Source organism: Bos indicus x Bos taurus, chromosome 18 (genome assembly GCF_003369695.1).
Source record: "Bos indicus x Bos taurus breed Angus x Brahman F1 hybrid chromosome 18, Bos_hybrid_MaternalHap_v2.0, whole genome shotgun sequence".
Taxonomy (NCBI): domain Eukaryota; kingdom Metazoa; phylum Chordata; class Mammalia; order Artiodactyla; family Bovidae; genus Bos; species Bos indicus x Bos taurus.
In genome coordinates this window covers 49933890-49956160 of record NC_040093.1, presented here as the reverse complement: position 1 = coordinate 49956160, position 22271 = coordinate 49933890, and the positions used below count along the sequence as shown (strand labels likewise).

The 22271-nt window shown below is 38.5% G+C and overlaps 2 protein-coding genes across 6 annotated transcripts in view; one reads left to right on the top strand and one right to left on the bottom strand.

Annotated features, from left to right (window-relative positions):
* ITFG1 (integrin alpha FG-GAP repeat containing 1) overlaps nucleotides 1–16843 on the bottom strand; it is a 296211-nt gene extending 279368 nt beyond the window's left edge. Inside the window, exons 1-5 of one of the 2 annotated variants that reach the window (XM_027513694.1) lie at nucleotides 16825–16843; nucleotides 13875–13947; nucleotides 9125–9270; nucleotides 7650–7707; nucleotides 6381–6455 (exon numbers count right to left, since the gene is read on the bottom strand). In XM_027513694.1, coding sequence (XP_027369495.1) covers nucleotides 6381–6455; nucleotides 7650–7707; nucleotides 9125–9212 — 221 coding nt within the window. In that variant the 5' untranslated portion in view covers nucleotides 9213–9270; nucleotides 13875–13947; nucleotides 16825–16843. Of the gene's footprint in view, nucleotides 1–6380; nucleotides 6456–7649; nucleotides 7708–9124; nucleotides 9271–13874; nucleotides 13948–15967; nucleotides 16384–16824 lie in introns of those variants that run through there. The other variant, XM_027513693.1, reaches the window with a different exon arrangement.
* Nucleotides 16426–22271, top strand: part of PHKB (phosphorylase kinase regulatory subunit beta) — a 228364-nt gene continuing 222518 nt past the window's right edge. Inside the window, exons 1-2 of one of the 4 annotated variants that reach the window (XM_027513690.1) lie at nucleotides 16426–16550; nucleotides 18696–18805. In XM_027513690.1, the coding sequence (XP_027369491.1) occupies nucleotides 18754–18805 (52 nt within the window). In that variant the 5' untranslated portion in view covers nucleotides 16426–16550; nucleotides 18696–18753. Of the gene's footprint in view, nucleotides 16551–17943; nucleotides 18806–22271 lie in introns of all 4 variants that reach the window. The other 3 variants (XM_027513691.1, XM_027513689.1, XM_027513692.1) reach the window with 3 other exon arrangements.

Sequence of the window (22271 nt, the reverse complement as noted above, 5' to 3'; positions counted from 1 at the left end):
TTTTAGCTACTATGTTACAACAAATGGGTACCAAAAGTGAAATAAATTATGTAAAAGTTTTATCCATAGGTTTAGTGGTCCTTGAGAACATTCCAGTCACACCTGAAACAGTCATGGTCATGATCCAAAACTACATTGGCATGAAAAGTACCTTTTTTCCATTTAATTATGTGTCTTAGGGATAAAGTACTAAGAATAGCTAAAAGGTTGGCTCTACTGAAATTGGCGTTTCTTATGGATACTCTCAGAGAAGGCAATGGCACCCCACTCTAGTACTCGTGCCTGGAAAATCCCATGGACTGAGAAGCCTGGAAGGCTGCAGTCCATGGGGTCGCTAAGAGTCGGACACGACTAAGCGACTTCACTTTCACTTTTCACTTTCATGCACTGGAGAAGCAAATGGCAACCCACTCCAGTGTTCTTGCCTGGAGAATCCCAGGGACAGGGAGCCTGGTGGGCTGCCGTCTATTGGGGTCACACAGAGTCGGACACAACTGAAGTGACTTAGCAGCAGCAGCAGCATGGCTACTCTTTGCTATGCTCTCCCAGGACCCCTCTCAGTAATTATTAGATTCTTTGACAGTAGTAAGGGAATGGAGGAGGCCAAGTTTTTTACAAAAGCTGTCATACTCCCACAACCCTTCTCTAGCACGCCTGAGTTTAGAACATCTTAAATGTGGATCAAAGTGCTCTTTTTGCTACTAAGCTTCATCTGAAGGTATTATGAAAGAGGAAAATCTGGAGATTCTATTAGTTTACCGTATCTGTATTTGGTGCTCTATGGGTTTTTACCCCCCTGGAAATGTACCATTTGTGAGATTTAGGAAGGGTAAGGAGTATGGTGTGCTAAGTCATTTCAGTCGTGTCTGACTCTTTGTGACCCTATGGACCATAGTCAGCCAGGCTCCTCTTACCATGGGATTCTCCAAGCAAGAATATTGGAGTGGGTTGCCATGCCCTCCTCCATGGGATCTTCCCAACCCAGAGATCAAACCCATGTCTCCTGAGGTTCCTGCATTGTAGGTGGTTTCTCTACTGCTGAGTCACTAGGGAAGCCTCAAGGAATATGGCATTCTTATATGAAAAAGAAGAAAGTTATTGTGATAATGGGTACATACTCAGGCTCATCAATTTTAGGTAGGAGTGCCTATGAAACCTGAGGATCTAACTGCTTAAATGATCTGTGTTTGCAAGTTCCTTTGTAAGTCTTCACTTATCATAAAAGTAAATAAACACAGCCCACTATACTGTGTTTCCAAAGATGGCCAGAGTATTTCCTATCCCACATACTCTTGTACATTTCAATTAAGACATGCTCACATCAACAGGTAGAGTCCATAATCCTCAAATTCCCTAGAATATTAGCTAGTTCTTTGATTAGAATGCAGCAGTGATGCTGTTTTACTGCTAGGACTGGACCTTAAAGAGATCTCCAGCTTCTGTCTACACCGCTTGTATTGCTCCTTCTTGGAAAACAACCACTATGCTACGAGGAATTCTAAGCTAACCATGCTGGAGCACCACCAAGGCCCCCTGTAATGAGAACAATGGTAATGGCTGTACATAACTGAAGGCAAGAATACAAACTTGGAAGACCAAGAGCACAATCTTGGAAGACCAAGATTCAAATGCCAAATCTGCCATTTATTTATATATTGCGATGGTCACTTATCCTTTGAATTACCTGGCTCCTTGAGCTACATAGCTATCTGTTGTGAGAAAAACATGAGACAGTTCATGCAAACTGCCAACTCCAGAGTTACTAAGTAGTTATTTAAAAATACAAATAGGCTTGTTTGAGATTTTCTTTCTTCTCATTGCTCCCCATCCAACCCCAAGCCTTACAGAGCACAGTAAGTTGTACAACCTGAAGTACGCCTCCTCAGGAGGGGCGTGGTGCACAGTTGGATACATGAGAGAAGAGTGGGAAAAGCAGCATCTCTGGAGAACAGAATTACTCTGGTAAATAATTGATGGGTTATTCATTTACTCTTGGACCTCTATTAGAATCAAAGGTGTGGGACGGACCAGATAAATCTTTAGGACCTCTAAGAAACAGCATCTTACATTCGTAAAAGAGAACGTGGAGATTTCTTTGAGCCATATCCTTACTTTGCCCAAAAGTTCCTACGTCCATAGGGTAATATTATACCTGAGAGAAATCCTAGGTCAGGGAAACGGAAAAGTTCGAAGTCTGAGGAGAACCACAGGCTCCCATCTCTACTCAGGAGTACTATGGAACTCAGGGAACTGCATGAAGCTCAGAGCCTAGGCCTCCAGACTGTTAAAAACCAAGTACCTGTAGGGCATTCTCAACAGCATATGCATACTTAAATCATGCAACAGGATGCTAATGAAAGAGGACTTAACCTGCAGTTTCAGGAATTACAAATTATTTTGATTCACTTTAACCTAAATTTGAAATGATAATATATACCAAGCTTACTCAAAATTTGCTCTATACATAAGCTGCTCTAACTATGCTCGTTACATATGCAACAAGTAATAAGTAAAAGAAAATGCTTTCATCTCAAAGAAGGAAACATATTTTTTGATATATGTTAATAGAAATATGTTGAATTCAAAACACTTTTAAATTCATCAATATTCATGAACTATTATTGTTGAATTTACTCACACAGAAACTCAAAAGAAGCTCTTTTTCTGAAAGATTACTACAAAGGAAACACATCTAAAAAACATAATATTTAACTAAAAACAGTGAGTAAATCTTAAGACTAACATCTTAAATTCACTTAGAAGAAATCAAAAGTTCACTTAACACACAACACTGCCAACCAGAACATAAAATAAAGCAGTATGATAAATCACCAGGGAATCAGGGGTCATTTAACTGACTCCCCAAAGCTTCTGATAGGACTCCAGGAAATAAAATTATGGATCCTTCAGTAACATGTCACTGGAAATAATGACAGCATGTACAATTCAAAGGCATCAGGCTAAAGCTCTTCACTATTTCTGTGGCTTAGTTTTGAGAGGAAAGAAAAAAAAAAAAAGGTCTAGAAGAGAAAAGAGAGAATTAGTGAATTCATCTCCAATAGCAAAGTTTCTTTAGGAAAAGAGAAAAGTTAGAAAACCGATGCTCTGTTTCTATGCAAATACCAATAAAAAACTTATTTCTCAAGTCCTAATAGGTTTCTTTAAACAACGATGTTCAAAATACAAACGGTGTATAAGGTGAGAAAGAGAAGGGGCTGGTAGGGGAATTCTAAGAAAATATGAATCATATCAGAGCTAGCTTTTCTGTTAGGATTATGAGTATTGATGCTGATAATAAAGTTAAAAGCTCTCTTGAGAGCTTTTACTTGGTTTCCTTTTGTGTTATAAATCTCTTAATTTTCATATTTTTTTCTAAATAATAGATTTACATGAAAAATATATTATTTCATTAAGATAAATATTGGCAGTATTTTCTGTAATGCTCCAGCAAGCAAACAAAATCAGCAGTAAAAATGAATGGTGATTTAATAAATCAGTCATTGATTATAATGTGAGAAGATTACACGGTTACATACAAAAAAGGGATTTCTGAATTGAGATTAAATACCTATATTTAAATAGAAGATAGTTTTTTCTGCTAATGGAGGAAAAATATCCACCCACATAACTAAGTTAGAAATGGCTGCTTCCAGTGCCATTAATATTTCATTCAAAATATTCAAGCAGATGCTTGTGAAGTAAAGAGTATGGCAAAAGTCTGTCACATACCTACATTAATATTCCCAGGTGTACACCTTGGGCCTGACCCAGTTATGTGTTTGAATTCTGTATATGAATCATAGAAAATCTGAACAGACCAACATTACATTTGGCTTTGATTAAAATCACAGGTTCAAGTGTTTTCACGTCAGTACTAAAAACAACATTCTGAACGCTTATGCAACATCAGTTTCAAATACCCTTTTACAGAAAATGCTCAATAACGATAACCTCACATCATTGCAAAAGCTGCTCTAACACTTAATAGCTAGGTGTTATTTCTAAATAATGTGGTACATTATTACATTATTTCAAGTCATTATGAAGTGAGGTGGAGGGGCAAACTGAAGCCTCACCTTTGCACATTTAACATAGGAGATTTAGCACCATTTCTGTCCTTACCAGATAACCCCACTGTACCAAGTTAAAGGGATTCTTCTACCTATCTCTGTTGCTGGCTTAGACTGACCACCTGCATGCTTGGTCCAGATCACGTTAGTTTTATCCGTGGGCAGTCTCCTTCTTCCATGTTCCATGCCTATACTGGGCCACTTACGCCGTGGGCGTTTCAGCACAATCCCATGGGAATACTTAGCGCTCTATTCAAAGATCACTGCAAAATTTTCCAGAAGTTTAGGTTCGAGTCAAATTTGATTAAGATAATCTTGGGGTCAGGCATAAATAAGCACAATATTTAAGCTGCAAAAGGTAGATTAGGTTTCTTGATAGATAGGAGTGCACTGCCAAACTGAAGTCACACAAATAGTCCAAAATGTTAATACCAATGGCTTTTTAACTTATGCACCTAATCATATGTCTATAAATTATAAAATGGATATGACTAAATACATGTATCTTATTTTAGTAACATATTAATGCTTGCCCCAATACAGAAATCTTCAGCTTTCTTTGGTCTAAATCATGATAATGCTAGCTATAGTCATCCTAACAATGCTCTTGACAGAAATTCTTTGCTGCCAATTTACATAACTTCATTTTAAAAGGTCGTATCAGGACAAATCTTGGACACAAACTTGTTACCTATAATAGGGTTAGCCACTATTGTTTAATCTGTAACTGAAGTTTAAATGATAAATATCTTGAAACAGCAGAGTACTACTCCAGTATACTGTAGTATATCAGAGTATAATGTGTAAAAGAGTAAAAGTGAATATATGTTCAGGCAGAATAAGTTTTTAAAGAAGCATCAGAGGACAAAAACACTATGTAGAATTCAGAACAAATAAATAATTTCTGACATTATCACATAATATCCAGGTAGTTATTTTTCTCTAGGCAGTTGTTATTTTTCAATTATCTACAATAACTGTTTCATAAGTTTAAATTTCATAAGGTCAAGCCATATCATATTAAAGATATTCCAAGTATTTCTGTCACTAAAATGGAGACTGTCATAAAATAACTGATTGCCATAAAATACACCAGACCAGAAATCACCACCACATTTTCCATCACACGCCTACCGAAGGTAAACAGGCAGGGAATGGCCTGTGGCTCCCACGCCACATGCACACTCAGTGCCTCTCAGGCACGGCTGCAGAGGCAAAGCAAGAGCCACATTCGGTTGCTCTCTTGAGCAGTGTGCTCTTCCAGACAGTTTTCAAAGTTTGAGGAGAAAAACGGGTTTCTCATTCAAGAGTCACAGTAAGTCTTTAAAAGGTCACTATGACTAGCATAAAAACACATATTCTTTATTCTTTACTGAGAACTTTAAAAGAAAAGGGACAGAAAATGTGATCGTTTCGTCTCAGAATAGCTCAAATTTCCACAATTTACTCATCTTTGTGCCTGTGAATCTCATTTTGAAAACTAATCATAAAAATACATTACTTCTCCAAAACACAGAAGGAAAATTCATTAGATTTATAGTACCTAGGAAGACAAATTGATAAAGATGGTTCCCTGCACTTGCTGGAAAGTGGGAAAAAAAAAAAGTATTCTGTACTCTTAAAATGTGTACTTCATCAAATATAGAAAACATTAACCAAGTTGAAGGTATCTCATGAAAAGTATCTTGCTATCATCAATTCTTGTGTTAGGAGGACAGTGCTATTCAAATCCAGAGGAACTATAATGGAACTCTTCAAATCACAAGATAACAGGCAGTTTTCCCTAAGAGTGGCATTCTTGGATATACACAAGCACACATACTGGTCAAGGATAGAGTATACATGGAAAAGTTTCCAGAGCTTAGAGAGAAATGTTTACATTTTCAGGCAATTATTAATAGTTCTTTGAACACAGAAGGAACAAGGCTTATCAGTAAACATATGGGAGTTAACATGAGTAAGGTGGAAAATCAATCAAGATGGCAGCTATCCATAGTATTCAGATTAAATCTTTCCATTTCTAAGAACATCTAATGAACCAATATTTAAATGGGGACTTGCAAAGTTCATATCTCTAATTTCCAGAGGGATAAAATGATTAAACTGGCTCTACACAGAAACCAGTGACAGATCAAATCCATACTGTTTGAGGAAATTTATATGTTGACCAAATGTCCTTTTAAAAATTAAGGTCTCCAATAAGATAGGGTTTCTTCCCCAATGGTAAAAGCAATCAGTTCATACAGACACACAGTCCCTCTATCACCAACATGTACAATTAATTACATGGTTATAATCATATTTACTCACTTTCCTAATAGTATCTGTGGCTGGCTGGATTCATTTGTGATACCAAATATATCAGGAATTAAGTCACCATTGAAGCTGAAAAGAAAACATTAAAAACATTAAGCAGCTATTCTATTAAATTCTCACTTCCAATTTAATTAGAAGAAAAACTTTGCGTAGGTGTGGTAAACATACAACAGTATCTGTTGCCTAGTCAATTGAATGTCAGAAGTGACGAGTTTAACTTTTGTTAGTGGACCCTCTAGCCACCTCGGCACTAAGAACGTGTTTCAGATGGCCCAGCTCCACAGATGACAGGGCCTGTAAGACACTCTTGAGTGCTAGCAAAAGAGCACAGACTATCAGTGACACACAATGGACATGCAGTATGAGCAAGAAATAAACTTCTGTTGTGAGATTTTGGTGTTGTCTGTAGCCTCTGCATAGTCTAGCCTATCTCTGAGTAACAAGGAGACTAATTTCAGAATCATGACCCTCCTCCTTATTTAGTCAGATGGGCTTAGGGGAAATAACCCACAAAAGTAATCCCTAAGATGGTGTAAAAATTTATACTAGCCATTGAATATTTTAACAACAATGGAAAAACACCTAATTATAAAATAAATCAAGCTGAGAACCTTTCAAAGATTAATCCATGGATTAAAGTTCAAACTTCTAATAGTCACTGACCTATTGATGTACAACTATGATTTTAAAACCTGTACAAAAGGCAGCACTGGAAGCAAGAACGTGGCTGTACATTGTTTAGTCCCCAAGACAGTATCTATATCATTATCAGAATCCTAACAGCTATTTGAATTAACCTTATGTTGGTACAGGAGTCTATTTCAAGGAGATAAATGATAATACTAAGCAAGAGCTGTAAAAAAGGACAAAGTTTTTCCTTAATATAGAAATAGTTCTAAGTCACTAGAGGAAATCCTCTACCCTTCATATCTGCCAATCAACCACTAACAGTTTTATTCAAAAACAGTTATCTTAGTTCTCTGAATAATGACATGGCTAGGATCAATAAAGATCCATCATGGACACATTCAAAGCTATTACCAAAAAGACAAATCTCTTTCTTTTTCCAAAATAATGAATTTCATTTTTCTCTTTCTTCCATCATGGCAAGTAAATATCATGTAATTAAGAGGGCAGGCCCCTATCAGCTTTAAAGGGAGAATGAACACAGAGCCAATACGAATGAGCAAAGTAGTTTCCTACGTGAAAGATTTTATGTTTCTAACTTTAAAATCACCTAAAGGGAAGCAAGCACATACTTACTCCATAATTAGTGGTTCATCTTGGAAAGTCCTATTGAGTATGGTCATATTGCTAGGATCTGTAAAAGAAAAGAAAATACATAAATGAACAGGCATTTTATATTCTTTTTTATATCTGCACTCAGGGACGAAAATAATCTTTTACTTTTTCCAAGATTCATCTCTAACTAATTCCAACTTTCACCATTAATCACTAATGAGACACTATAACTTAAGTGGACATTGAGTTTTTAAAGATAAACTATTGGGAAAGTCTATGGGCTTCCCTGATGGCTTAGATAGTAAAGAATCTGTCTGCAATATGGGAGACATAAGTTCAATCCCTGGGTATGGAAGATCCCTGCAGAAGGGAATGGCAACGGAGTCCAGTATTCTTGCCTGGAGAACTGCCTGGACACAGGAGCCTGGCAGGCTGCAGTCCACGGGGTCGCAGCGTTGGACACGACTGAGAGACTACCACTTTCATTTCATACTACAGTGAAGATATCAGCATTATAATAACTTCCTTTTGAGTCTTCATTCTGAAAATCTCTTACATGAGTCTTCTTTATATATGGTTTACCACTACAGCAACTGTCAATTAAGACTTTGCTGTAAAGAACCCAATATGTGCAAAACTACTTGATTCTAAAATGTCCATGCTTTCCTCTCCTCAGTCCTTGAAATCTGGTTCTATGAAAAAAATTGCCCATTCAGGTGTAATTAACTGGTTTTTCAGATAAGATTTGAAGATTCATGGGAAGATACGGTAGACTGTCTTGCCTGGAGAATCACATGGACAACAAGCCTGGGGAGCTACAGTCCACAGGGTTGCAAAGAGTTGGACATGACTGAAGCGACTTAGCACGCACGCATGGTAGACAGACTCTCAACCTTTAACCTTTTTGTGCTTTCCTGTACTGGGGAGACCAGAAACCAAAAACAGCATTTCTCAGACATCCTTGCATCTAAGATTCTGAATAAAATGTAAGCCCTGCTAATTAGATACACTACAGGTTTTGCAAGGCAGGAATGGCGTGAAGGCTGTGTTCCTGCCATTTCTGTCTTAAACGTCTGATCACTGAATTGTAAGTACTGAGGGAGCACTTGTTGTGCAACTGACTGCTTTCTGATGGTAAAAGGGCAGTAGCTTCTTCAAAGGCTTTGAGAATTGTTCCTGAAAGTTCAACTTTGTGTTCTTCAGCCAACCCAATAACTCTGTAAAGCATAAAAACCTTTGAATAAATCTGTCTTTCTTAAGCTAACAAGAATGGATTTTGTTCCCTGGAGTTGACTGCAGATCACTTCTAGGTTGAAAAAGGAGAATCAGAAAACAGACTTTTAAGAAGATTTTTAGAGACAATTGCTGACACACAAGAACTGTATTTTTGAACTAATTTTTGAACATTATTTTTGTTACATTTACCTAAGAATACCAGGCATGTTTTTCCTTTAATATCCAGTGACAAATATTAAAGACACTTAAAACAAATTCACCTAATGTTTGATTCTGTCCCCAGAAGATAACAGCTCCTAATTCACCATTGGCATGATTTTTGGGAAGATACGTCAGAAGGACATCCATTTGTGAATCTCCATCATAATCCCCTGGGACTACACTGGTTATCAATGCACTGTAATTACTAAACAAACAAACAAACATTTTAATAAACAAACATTCCAGTAGGGCTATAATAGAAAAGGACACTTTTATACTATGCAAAAATATTTTCAATGCAAAATATAAAAATTTACAGAACTGATTAATTTCATTGTCTTCTTTAATAGCTTATCAACCTTTACATATGTAGTTTTCCTTGGACTATGAAAGAATTCAGGATGAATGCAGAGAGTCTTAAGAAATGAGAAAAAGCTGAAATATTTATTAAGAGGAAGTGCAGTTCTATGTGTAAGCACTGACTTAGTCCTTTCACCTAGTTCTTCTGTCAGAGATACCAGGACCCATGAATGGTGTTTATACAAACAGAGGCTAATTATCAACTGTTAAAGCACCAATAAGTAGCACTGTCATTTTATACAAGATATTTAAAAATTACTTAATTTTGGATTTCAATGCAGATTTGAAATAATCATTTTATTTCTGAAAGGTTTTCAAGATTCATAATGAAAAATATGTTCCTTTTGACCAAACCTGGCAATAAACTATCAAGACATACATACCTAGTTCTACATCTTTAATAATAAAATATTCTAGAATGGCTTATATTAACCTTGAAAAATTTAAAAAAGACATTCTGGAGTGTGGTCATAATGTTTGAGTGACCCAACCAAAAATTAGGCCTTAAATTCAATTTATATTTAATTCTACTTAAGAACAAATAGCAAGACAGTTTTCAAATAGTCTATGAATAATTATTTTCTAAATGACATCATGAATATAAAAAATTTGTAACAGGTTTTACTTAGAGTGAAATGAGGAAAATACTGATAATTATAAGATTTAGAAAAAATATATAATAATAGCTTTATTTTAATGCAGCTACTTACTATGTCTCAGACATTATATCAAGTGCTTAACAGCTACTATTATTATCTGATAATCTCCATTACCTGAAATAGGTCTTGTTCTTCTTATTGAATAGACCAAGAAACTGAGCAATTAAGTTGCTTTCTGAGTTAAAGAGCTACTTAAATGGAATAGCTAGAATTCAAATTCAGTTGTGTTGTCCTCTAAAATGGATTCTCATTACGATAAAATACTTTTTGTAATGCCAGTTTCCTCAAAGTATTCTGAAAACACTTTAACCTTTCCCTGAAAAATAGCTGGTCTTTAAAACTGATGACACTGTAACTGCACATGCTGCTATGCGGCAAGCTGTATGTAAGTGCACAGCCCTGTTGTGCACCTGTGTATATACGATGTGCAGTCATGCATATGCTGCACATACTTGACAGGAACACTTGTTCAAATAAATCCATGATTTACAGTCAAAAGCTACCCTGAAATAGACAGGAATACATTACAAAGGACTAGATGGGAACTTATCCTAACCAGTTTTATTCCTAAAATTGACTTATGGCTCTAAAAATAGGAATTTGAACTTTAAAAAATAACAGATTGTGATATACACTGATCTCTTTTTTCAAAGAACCCACTAAAATGATACAGAATGAAATTTGTTTTTTTTTTAAGTATAACCCTCAAAGACAAAGAGATCATGAAAGGACACAGCAGATGGAGAGATGCTAATTGACTTAACAGGGCGCAAGGAAACAAGAGCTGACCCTTGAAGAATACGTGGGGTTAAGGACACTGGCCAGCTGCAGTTGAAAATCCACAGATAACTTTGCAATTGGTCCTCCACACCCTCGGTTCCGTGCTCACAGATTCAACCAACTGTGAACAGCATAGTATTGCAGTACAGATTTAGTGGAAAAAAAATATATATAAGTGGACCTGTGTGTTTCAGACCCATATCATTCAATGGTCAACTGTATAGCTTACATACACTTTAGCTTGAAGTGCTTAGAGAAAAGGCTCAAGAAGCTTTTCGCCTTGAAGAACCTTTGAAAAGCTTAGAATGTGGAGTCATCAGAAATACCAGATGACAAAAATAAAGCATAAGGCTGAAAAGAGATTTAACTGAAGGTCTGTGATGGTTCCTTTTCCCTCTTTCTCAGCAAGGCATCAACTAGTTTATTTCTGGAAAGTTTCAGATGTCAGAGATTTAAGTTGCAGGAGATGGTAAGATATTGGTCTAAGGCTAAAAACAGGGAGTTAATGGAAAGTCAACAAAAGGAATAGATGGACCTTTGATCCCAGCTCTGCCAAATCCCTAGGATGCCCGTCAGTCAGGAACATATCCACAGGGCAAGAGACAAATCCCACCATGCAGAGTTTCCAATGAGTTCTTTAGTACTTTATTCTTAATAAAGTTTAATAAAGAGCTACCTGCCTTTTAAAGAAAACTGAATATTAAAGAGAGCCAAACAAACAGCAATAAAGAATCTGAAAAAAACAAACAGATAATAGCGAACAAAACAAAGCTTCAAAACTATACTTAAGGACATGAGAAGAAAATATATCCATTAAAAAAAAAAAAAGAACAGCATGCTAAGACAAAAGAATAATAAGAGAGCAAAGAAAACTTCTTGGAGATTAAGAAATATAACAGACGGCCTTTCCTGGATCCGAGGCAGCCCACCGTCTGCCTATGGATTGTGTTTCCCCCCTGAATAAACCTTCTTGCACTTCAAGTGACAGCTAACATAAAAATATCCAATAAAAGGCCCAAGATAAAATTAAGAATTCCTGGGTGGGAGGAAACCCACAAAATGACAGACACAAATGAAATAAAGAAATAAAGGATGGAGTTAGGCAATCCAGTAACCAACTAGAAAGGATTTCTTAAAGAGAAAACAAAAACATAATCAGAGAAATAAGAACATTTCAAAAATCTCCCAGGTATAACAGACTTGAAGGGGCCCACCTACTGCCCAGAATAATAAAAGAAAAACAGTCTATACCAACACATACTATGAAATTTCAGAAAAAAGGGATAAAGAAGACACCCTAATAGCTTCTAAAATTAAAAATAAAACAAGCTATATTTGAATGATTAGGAAAAAGAACAGCAATGGATTTACAGGTCAATTGAAGAGTGAATAGAAAAAGGTTTTGGAAATGGAAGGACATACCCATTTTCAAACTTCTAGAAGGATACACTCCAGTGAAGTAAATGAAGAAGCAAAGAACAAAATGGTACACTATCTAAGAAATAGGGATCAAACAAAGAATAACAAAGGGAAAAATCTCCAAACAGTGACTTTGAAGGAGGCGTAGGGCATGAGAGTTCAGATTGGGAAGGAGTGCAACAATGCAAATTCTTTACTTTCTGAGCCACTAGGAAAGCCCCGAAACATGGAAATAAACACCAAAACAGTTCAAAGTTTTAAATGTGGTTGTATTTGAGAGAGGAACAGAGGAGTAGGGGAAAAATCAGTGAAGGACAGTTATTTTTTGAAAAGTATACTAAATAAATACAAGAATTTCTAAATTTGTAAGTATATAAAATGACATTAATCAAAAAAAAAGAAGTTAATTGGGATTAAAAAAAAACAACCAAAAAAAAAAAACACTCTGTGGAACCCAAGTCTTTAACAGCCCATAAACTGCCTTAACTTCTAATCTTCCATGTTTGAATTTAAGTTAAATATTAAAGAATTTCAGGACTCATTAGGCCATATGGGAACTTCTTAAATTTTTGGAACAGTTTCTGAAGTAATATCTGATCTTTCTACATACCAATTCATCCTGCACATGACTTACAAGTAAATCAGACAACTTAAAATACCGTTTTCATCATCTTTCCTTCAGACAAGAACCTGTAATGATTTTCCATTTTTCATGGGATTGAAGTCAATTCTGATATTTATGATGGTTTAGTCTGACTTGATCTCATCTTCCTAGTCCATCTCTCTCCAAAGTGTACCCTCTACTTCTGTCAGGCAAATCTTTTCATCTTTTCTTCACAACATACTGTTTTTTACTGCCATCTCTTGTTAATGTTGTATCCTGAAAACTGAAAGCCCTCAGCTAAATTTTACCTATTTTAAGGTCAAGCTCAAGTTCCATAACTTTCTAGAAGCTGCCATTTTAGCCTGCACTGACTCATCTCCTTCCAGACAGCAATTCAATCCTTGCTTCTTGTAATTTCAAAACTGTTGGCTCACTTTGAATGAGTCACTGTGTTTCATGCAAAGCCAGTCATATATGTGTATATATATAAAACAGGGCTATTATTTGAAAACTTAAAAAATTCAGTTTGATTGGAATTTCCTCAAAAGTAACCAGTCAGTCCCCTAGCAGTCACCACCTACCAGTCAATAAAGGAAAAAATTAAAACAGAAGTCACTGACCCCATAGCAAACTCTTTCAGATCGCAAAGTTGACCTGAAGAGCCTGTGAGCAGGCTGTTCCCACAGGCACACTCAGGATGAGGGACAATCCCTAAGACATTTAAGAAAGCATATCAGATCACAAGGGTCTGAAAGGTGCTTATGTAGGAACAGACCTGGATCCACTCAAAATTATTTATTTTTTAACTTTAAATTTTTGTATGTTAACTAATTTTCCTAACAAGTTACTTGCTTCATACCTCATAACTAGTGGTTTTCTATCATGACATCGTATTAGAGTAAAATTGATTTCAAAAACAATGCAATTGGTTACTGCATGTTATTACAACAATGACAATTTTACAGAAACACACACATCTGTACTTACTTCAATGATACATTTACTTTGGGTTTAAAATAGGGTGCATTCTGGTCTGCCAAAAAGACGATTAAGTCATTTCCTAAAAGAGGCAAATATGTAACATTAGAGACACAGATGTATAGAACAGTCTTTTGGACTCTGTGGGAGAGGTGGGGGGGATGATTTGGGAGAATGGCACTGAAACATGTATAATATCATTTAAGAAACGAATCGCCAGTCCAGGTTCCATGCAGGATACAGGATGCTTGGGGCTGGTGCACTGGGATGACCCAGAGGGATGGTATGGGGAGGGAGGTGGGAGGGGGGTTCAGGATTGGGAACACATGTACACCCGTGGCGGATTCGTGTTGATGTATGGCAAAACCAATACAATATTGTGAAGTAATTAGCCTCTAATTAAAATAAATAAATTTAAATTAAAAAAAAAAGAAAAATGCTTCCCATTAAGACATCCAATCAGTGGTTACAAGAAGCTTTCTGGGCCTTGTTTTCAACAAGAAAACTTTTATTTTACTCCAGTTTGTCTGCCCTACCGAGGATGGTCCTATCACACTAACAGAAAGGTGATTCCTAATAGTATACAACAAATTCAATATTCAAAGCAGCAGAGAAACTAGAAAGATGAACACGGAAAATATACTTGGTCCTGCCTCCTCCTAGGAGTCAGATCAACTGACTTAAATTAGGAAGCATATAAAGAATATGCCTGTGTTAAGTCATACCCTATCCAAACATAACAACTCAACCTCTTATAAGGCTGTTTAGTTCACTGCACAGATGCGTCACACCAAGAACACAGTAACTTCTTACTGTAGGCATTTGACTAGTAACAAGGGTGTGATTTCATATTTAAGCAGAAAAAAACCTGAATCCTCCAAGACCAGTCCCTTCTGGCTCCTATAGATCCACCCCCCACCCCCCAGCCAAGCATTTCTGGAGTTCAGTGAGCACTCATTGGAACACACTTTTCAAACTGTTTAGCCAAACACATGTCATCTTTAAAGTTAAAGAGAGAGTCTCTCTCCACTTGGGATGGAGTAGCTATGGGTTAGGCAGTCTGCCCCCCTCCTGCAGTAAATGGAGTCATATAAAAATAGGGGAAATACCCAAAGTCCAAGGTCCACCAGAAGCTCTGGGGTCCCAGAAAGGACTCCAAGAGATCTGGGCCAAGATCCTGTCAAGCTTTATATAAGTGCTTCACTTCCTTCTTTCACAGCCTTGACCTTAAATAGAACCTGTTTTCTGGGTACTCAAGAATTCTGAGACCCTCTACTGCCCACTGTCAGCATCAAGATTTACCAAAAAATAGTTTAGTGATGGTTAAAGCGAAGAACTCCCAAGAACCTTAAGCTGGAAAATAAAGCAGAGATTTGGAAGAGGAGGGTGGTGGCCAAAGCAAGGAGGTCTTCCGCACACAAGACTAGGCAGCTCAGAATGGAGAAAAAGCTGCAGTTTGAGAATCCTCTTCTAAAGAGACACTGGGTTTATTTATTAGTGGTGCCTGCAAAATACGTGAGTTAATTGTGGAGTGTTTAGTTCTTGGGAAGGAAAAGTAGTTTCAAAGAAAGCTGGGACCCAGACAAAGGGAGTGAAGGGTGAATCAGATTAATTAGGAGGTAGGGAGAAGTTCTTTACCAGAGGAAATTATCAAGTTGCACCTTTTCCAATTCATCAAAGAGGAAGGGAGACTGGAGGAAGTAAGGCAGATAGGAATGAAGGGGCCTTGAGAAGGAACGTACAGAAAGCTAGAAAGACTCCTGGGGATCAGGAAGGACTCAGGAAGGCAGGAGATTCTATGAAGGGGGCGGGGTGCCTGAGTGAAGGCCGCGGTCTTCTCTAGAAAACAAAACAAAAAAATTGGGGTGTTTCTAGTGCGGTCAAACTGTGGAGTGGTGAAGCCAAGATCCGGGTTTGGAAAAGACAGTTTAAAAAAAAAGGTGGGGGGGGGGGGCGGTTGTCAAGGAAATTGGAGATAAAGGGAGAAAGATAGGGCTGCCACAGAAGGGCCGGGAAAAGCAGGAGAACCGGCCCCCCAGGCAAGGGGCGTGGGGAACACCGGGAGGGGCACGCGGACAGAGAGGGGCCAGGCAAGCACTGACTTTCCCGCAGCACGAAGAGGTCCGTCTGCTTGTCAGAGTTGAGGTCTCCGAAGGCTGCCAGGGTGCCCCAGGCCTCGGCCCCAAAGAGCTCGGCCGTGACGTTGTGCAGCGCCCGCGCCGGGACCGGCCCGACTCCCAGCAGCGCGAGCCTCCCAAGCAGCAGGGCCAGAAGCACCCAAGAGTCCGGCAGCCGGCTCGCCGCCGCCATGGCAGCCCCTCCGCCCCAGCCCGCCGGCCCACTGCCGCGCTTAACGGCAGCCGGAAAGCACCGTGCCGCCGGCAGAGAGAGAAAGAGCGCAGCTCCGACGCCCGTACGACCGCGGCCGGTTCTCCTCTTACTCTGCCCTAGGGCTGCCCCTCTGACGCTTGGGAGGCCGCGAAGCTAGGTTGAAGCGGGCCCTCAGCTCACTTCCGGCCGGTGCGCCTCCCGACAGTGTCGCGCGGGGGGGCGGGGCCGGCCGGGCGGAGCTGACAGGCGGCCCCGGAGGTGGTGGCCAAGGCGGCGGCCCGAGCGCGATGGCGGGGCTCATGGCCGAAGTGAGCTGGAAGGTCTTGGAGCGAAGAGCCCGGACCAAGCGCTCAGGTTTGGCTGGCTGGGATGCCACCCCTTCCCTCTTACCACAGGGGTACTCCCCCTCTAGCGCTTTGGGCGGGAGGCAGATAGGGGTCCTAGAATGAACCTGTGCCCGCGAGTTTCTCCTTAGAAAGCAGACGGTGGTCCCTGACTTCCTCTTGATGTCTTCCCCCATTAGGTGGTGGCCCCACCTTTACTCCGTTTTGCTTCCCCAGCTATATTTCGCGTGTGCTCCTCCTCGAAAAATAGGTGGTGGTGCCGACTTAGTCTGGAGTCTTCTTACTTAGAAATCAGACGGCGACCACATTCGACAGCCTGCTGTTCGTGCCTGTAATCCTCCCAGAAGAAAGTCAGAGCGTTTCATTCTTATGACTAGGGTCTGATCCTAGAAAACCGGCGGTTGCTTGTTGCCTTATATTGTATCTCCTTTTTACATCACAAGCTCTGAGCTCTAGCCAGGTACCTTCGTGGCAGAAATTGAGGGGGACGGGGCCTCAGGCAATGAAGGATGTCACGCTGAGCATAGTTAAGGCTCAGAAGGAAGTGGGCCCCTTCCCTTGGGCAAGTGGCCCCAGAACACCTAGTTCTCAGTTGTGGCTCCCAAACCCGATGCCACCTAGATCAGAAGACGCTGCGCAGGCAGTTATAACAGTTCGAGTGTCCTGAACTGACTTGTTCAAATTGCAAAGTCACGACTTTGAAGTTAGCACTTGTGGCTGGTAACTCATCTGAGAGCCAGGATTGAAACTTCTTATTCCTGGCTGGCTGGATGTAATCTCGAGCTAAGAAGTGCCCCTGTATACAGGAAAGATGGTGGAATGACCAAATCTTCAACTAAGAATCTTCCCTTTGAAGGATTGTTGTTACTAGTTGTTAGTTATTGTTGTTACTATATAAATTAGTTAGCTAAGGTCAAAGTTGATAATCTAATAACTGTAAAACACAGCTCTAGGAAAGCTAACTCTGCATTTGCATTGGTATTCAGAAGTTTGTTGTTATTTTTTACAGCTAATACCACCCCCATTATGTTTTGGCTTTTCCCATTTATGAAGTTCTTAGTTGTCTGTTGTGCAAACAACAGAGTGCTTAGCTTGTTTTTTTTTTTTTTGAAGTGTCTAATAAATCATACAGGAGAAATTCAGTGTTTCTTGCTTATTTCATTCTGTTTTAAACCTTAAAAATAGTTCTGCACATATTTACTTAGGGTTATAGCAAAACTACCACTGAAGTATGAGAGAATTTTTCAAAAACTAATAAGTTTAAAACTAATAACTTATCTCAAATTTTTTGTGTTGTATTGAATTATTTAGTTGACCACTAGCAATGAGTCTGTCTGGGCTATAAAAAGTTTTATTGGGTTGATAATATCCCATCAAAGAGAGTAACTGAAGTTTTTTTACAGGAAACTGAGCCCTACCTTCAACGTATATTTTTGCAGCGTTTCTCTTTTCCTCTAATACACGTATAGGGTTTATTTTCTTCTCCAGTTTTAATTTCCTCTGAACTGCATGTCTTAACAGTCAGCTTTGAAAACCAACTTCTCTGTCTTTACTGAGAAAAAAAAAATTCAAATTTAACTATTATTGAATGTGGTCACTTAAATCCACTTTCATGTACAAAGTAGCTGAATACATTGTATAAATGTTGGATGTTCCTATATGTTTACATCATAGCAGTAAAAGATACCATTGGAGATCCCTCCAAATTAGTTGAGGTTTCAGAGTCTTCTATAACTGTGTAGACTGTAAAGTTTCTTAAGTGAATCATTGAGTTCTCCAGATTCTGTTTGTTACTTTTAGAGGAGCATATAAACTGAGTTTTGTTTGAAGCTTGGACTAACCTGACTCAGATATATACACCACTGCAAAGTTCTGAGCCATTGTTACATAGTAGCATAATCACTTCACTGCTCAAGAGAGGATGCTGCTCTTATGTAATGTTTAATAAGTGGCCATTATATATTTCCTGCCTCATCCATATAAGCAAATGTAATTTATCAAAGCAAAGAAAATCAAATTTTCTAGTCATAAAGGAGAAAATAAAATTATAATGAACCTCAATTATTGCCTTTGTTGCACACTGCATCATGTTAATAACTGCTCACACTGCTTTCAATTAATCTAACGCTGATTGCTTCTAACCTTCACTAAACAGTTTTGAAAATTGCTATAGTTTAGCCTGCGACGCTTATGATTAGAGTCAACAATTTGAAATGGCCAGCTCACCTGATCCAGTCGTCCCTTCACCAGCTTTCTTAAGGTCTGGTAAGTGTGTAGACCCCGAAAGGGTCACTCAGTAATTTTAAATATATTTGTCTCTGAAGGTTGCTCTCACCATATTATATCATTTTGGTTTTATTTTCTCTTTGGAGGGCCCAAGCCTGAGCCCCATTTCTGTTATTGTTGAGCTCAAGTTTGCACTGTGTGTTGAATGTGGTCTGTACTGTAAGAGGCCTGGGAAGTGCAGAGTGGAGCCCCTGCCTTAACACTGTTTGATCAGGGGCCATTCCTCAGTATCTGGGAGCCTTAATTGTCACCTGTGTAGATAAAATGCTTCTTCAGTAATTTTTGTCTTCTTGCATAACAAAATAAATTTTATAAATTAGAAATTTTTGATCAACGTTCCAATTATTTTCTCTTCATTAACTCCCTGTGAAGTAGGTATTTTTATATGCATTTTCATAGGAAAGAGAAGCCCACAGAATTGAAGCAGTTGTCCCAGGTCCTGAAACTATTACCTTTTAAGGCCTTGTGGTTTGTCTTCTATCCCATGGTTTGCCTTCTATCCCATGGCTTCCTTAGCTTGGAGGGGGTGTTGGTGCACAGGCTCTTAGAGACCATTTTCAAGTTGGATTAAAGCTGGGGAATTGTTTCCCAGGTGAATGTTCTGGGTTTTGAAAAAAAATCTGGAAGAGGTCTACACAGTCAGAAAATACTACATATTGATTCCCATTAGGAACCCAGGCCTTTGAATGTATCCTAAATAGAACTTTGTTAAGCGGCCATGGAGCTGAAATGAAGACTGAATCACCTTGGGCCATTTGAAACCTGTTCTGTGCTTGAACACTGGGTAAAGCCCATTGGCTAGAGACAGCTTTGTCTTTAGTGTGCCTTAAGCAGAATATTCAAGCCTCAGGACTTATGAACAGGTAGGTAGATGTGAGATGAGCCAGTTAGCAGTGAAAAATTGTTTTTGACTTCACTATAACCATGTAGAAGTGGTTCCTCCCTCCTCTCCCGCCCATCCCCCCCACACACACTTATTTAGATTTGTATTTCAAATCCTGTTTTGGCAAGATGAAGGGGAAAATTCTTGAAGAACAGATAGAAAATACTTTAGAGAAGAATCACAAATAGAAGAAAACAAAGCTTATACTTTAAGGAAGGAAAATGATCCATGTCTTTAGTTGTCATCTGCTAAATGACAAAATAGTATATGTAACATTACCAATTGATTTCTGATTTGATCTTTGAACTAGGAGAACATCAGGACATCTATCTTTGAACTGCACCTTCTTTTAAGCACCAGGCTCTGTTTTTCATCTTGGCTTTCCTAATAAGAGCTGGTGGATTTTCAGCACTGGCAGAGTCATTCAATAGTTATGGGGAAATAGAATGCTAAAGGTATACTTTTATGTATCAGTATACCTGAAAATTTCAAAACCTAAGAACTATGCAACTTACACAGTGTTTAAAGCCATATACAAGAAGTTTTTCTAGTACCATATTATTAAATTGAAATAGAATGCACCAAGAAACAAAATAGAAAAATACCAAACTTAATCATTATAAACCATTTTAGAAGATGGATTCCATAAAAATTACTTTCAATAGTGGCACTTGGGGTTTCTCTAACCAAAACTTAAAAACTTTTGTCTGTTAAATAGAGTGGTTTGCATAGTTTATTTGCTAATTTGGAAATACTGCATATATGTTGGAAATGATTTGTTTTTTTGCTATTGTAGTTCATTGGACGTTATCATTGTGGGAGAGTGTTTAATGGTGTGATTTCATTTAACAATCATTTTAAAGCATGTCTTGGGTTTATAGCTGAGCCTTTCCTTAGTACCTTTGGCTAGAAACTATTCATTGTTGCCAAAAGTGAAAGCTAGTATCTTCATTTTGGAAAATTAGTTTCAAATATACCTAGATGATTTTATGCATTCCAACCCTCTTTATTCCTGCTGGATTTGTTTCTGCTATGTTTCTTTTTATTTCTACTCTTTATTGAATTTAGTGTGTCCTTCATTTCTGTGTGTGCCTGCTTGAGTTGTGCTGTGACTGCTAATGTGTCAGTATGTGCTGTGCTTGAAGATGCTTTCTTTATTTTGACTGCTAAAATCCAAAACTGGATCTCGATGTCCAGGTTTTTCTTTAAAGAACCTCTGGGCAAAGCATACAGGTCAATGAATTTATAGGCAAATTCCACAACCAAAGTGAATTAATTAATTACTAGGTAAAGAGTGTAGCATCCAGTAACTTAGACTGCTTCCGTTTCTCATTTGACTACTGCAGTTCTATATTAGGTTAGCAGAGTTGGTCGGCTAGAGCAATCACTGTAATTGACATTACAGTTCAGGTATTTGTAGTAATTGTTATGGCATTTTGTGATGAGGTAAGAAATGTCTCAGCATTTTTAGTTTTATTCTTAGATGATAATTTAAAAAATCATACCCTACAATGAATCATTGGTTTATCTCTATCTTGGCTCTGTATGTTTATCAGCATCTAAAGGAGTTTATCAGCATGTGACTTGAGTTTTTTTCATTACTTACTTCTTTCTGGGCTCTTTGATTAATTTCATTTCATTTTGAAGGGCATATCAATACCTGGTCAAATTTTATTGTATATTCTGGGCAGAACTCAATTTTTAATTTTGTGTGTCTGACACTCTCTTCTTTTTGGTCACTTATATAGCAGGCTTATTTTCAGCCTAATATAATAGTCAACTACTTAATGAGGGTTTCTTTTTGTTGTTGTTTTGTTTTTTTGTTTTTGTTTGGCCTTAGGTTCCTGAACTGTTACGTGTTGTGGCACCTTCTAAGAGCCTAAGGAAAGCATACACATTTTGTGTTCAACTATTCCTGAATCTAATCCTGGCTCTGTTTACTATTTGTTTGATCTTGAGCAACTTACTTTACATCTTTGAGACTTGGTTTCCTTCTCTGTAAATATAAGGGTCATAAAACTTACCTGAAGGGATTATTGTGAGGATTAAGTGCATGAAGCAGGGCACTCAAAGCTGGTGCTCTGGGACAACCCAGAGGGTTAGGGTGGGGAGAGAAGAGGGTTCAAGATTGGGTGGAAACATGTACACCCGTGGCTGATTCATTTTGATGTATGGCAAAAAGCATCACAATATTGTAAAGTAATTCACTTCAGTTCAGTTCAGTTGCTCAGTCGTGTCTGACTCTTTGCGACCCCATGAACCGCAGCACACCAGGCCTTCCTGTCCATCACCAACTCCCAGAGTCCACCCAAATCCATGTCCATCGAGTTGATGATGGCATCCAACCATCTCATCCTCTGTCATCCCCTCCTCCTGCCCTCAATCTTTCCCAGCATCAGGGTCTTTTCCAGTGAGTCAGCTCTTCATATGAGGTGGCCAAAGTATTGGAGTTTCAGCTTCAACATCAGTCCCTCCAGTGAACACCCAGGACTGATCTCCTTTAGGATGGACTGGTTGGATCTCTTTGCAGTCCAAGGGACTCCCCAGAGTCTTCTCCAACAC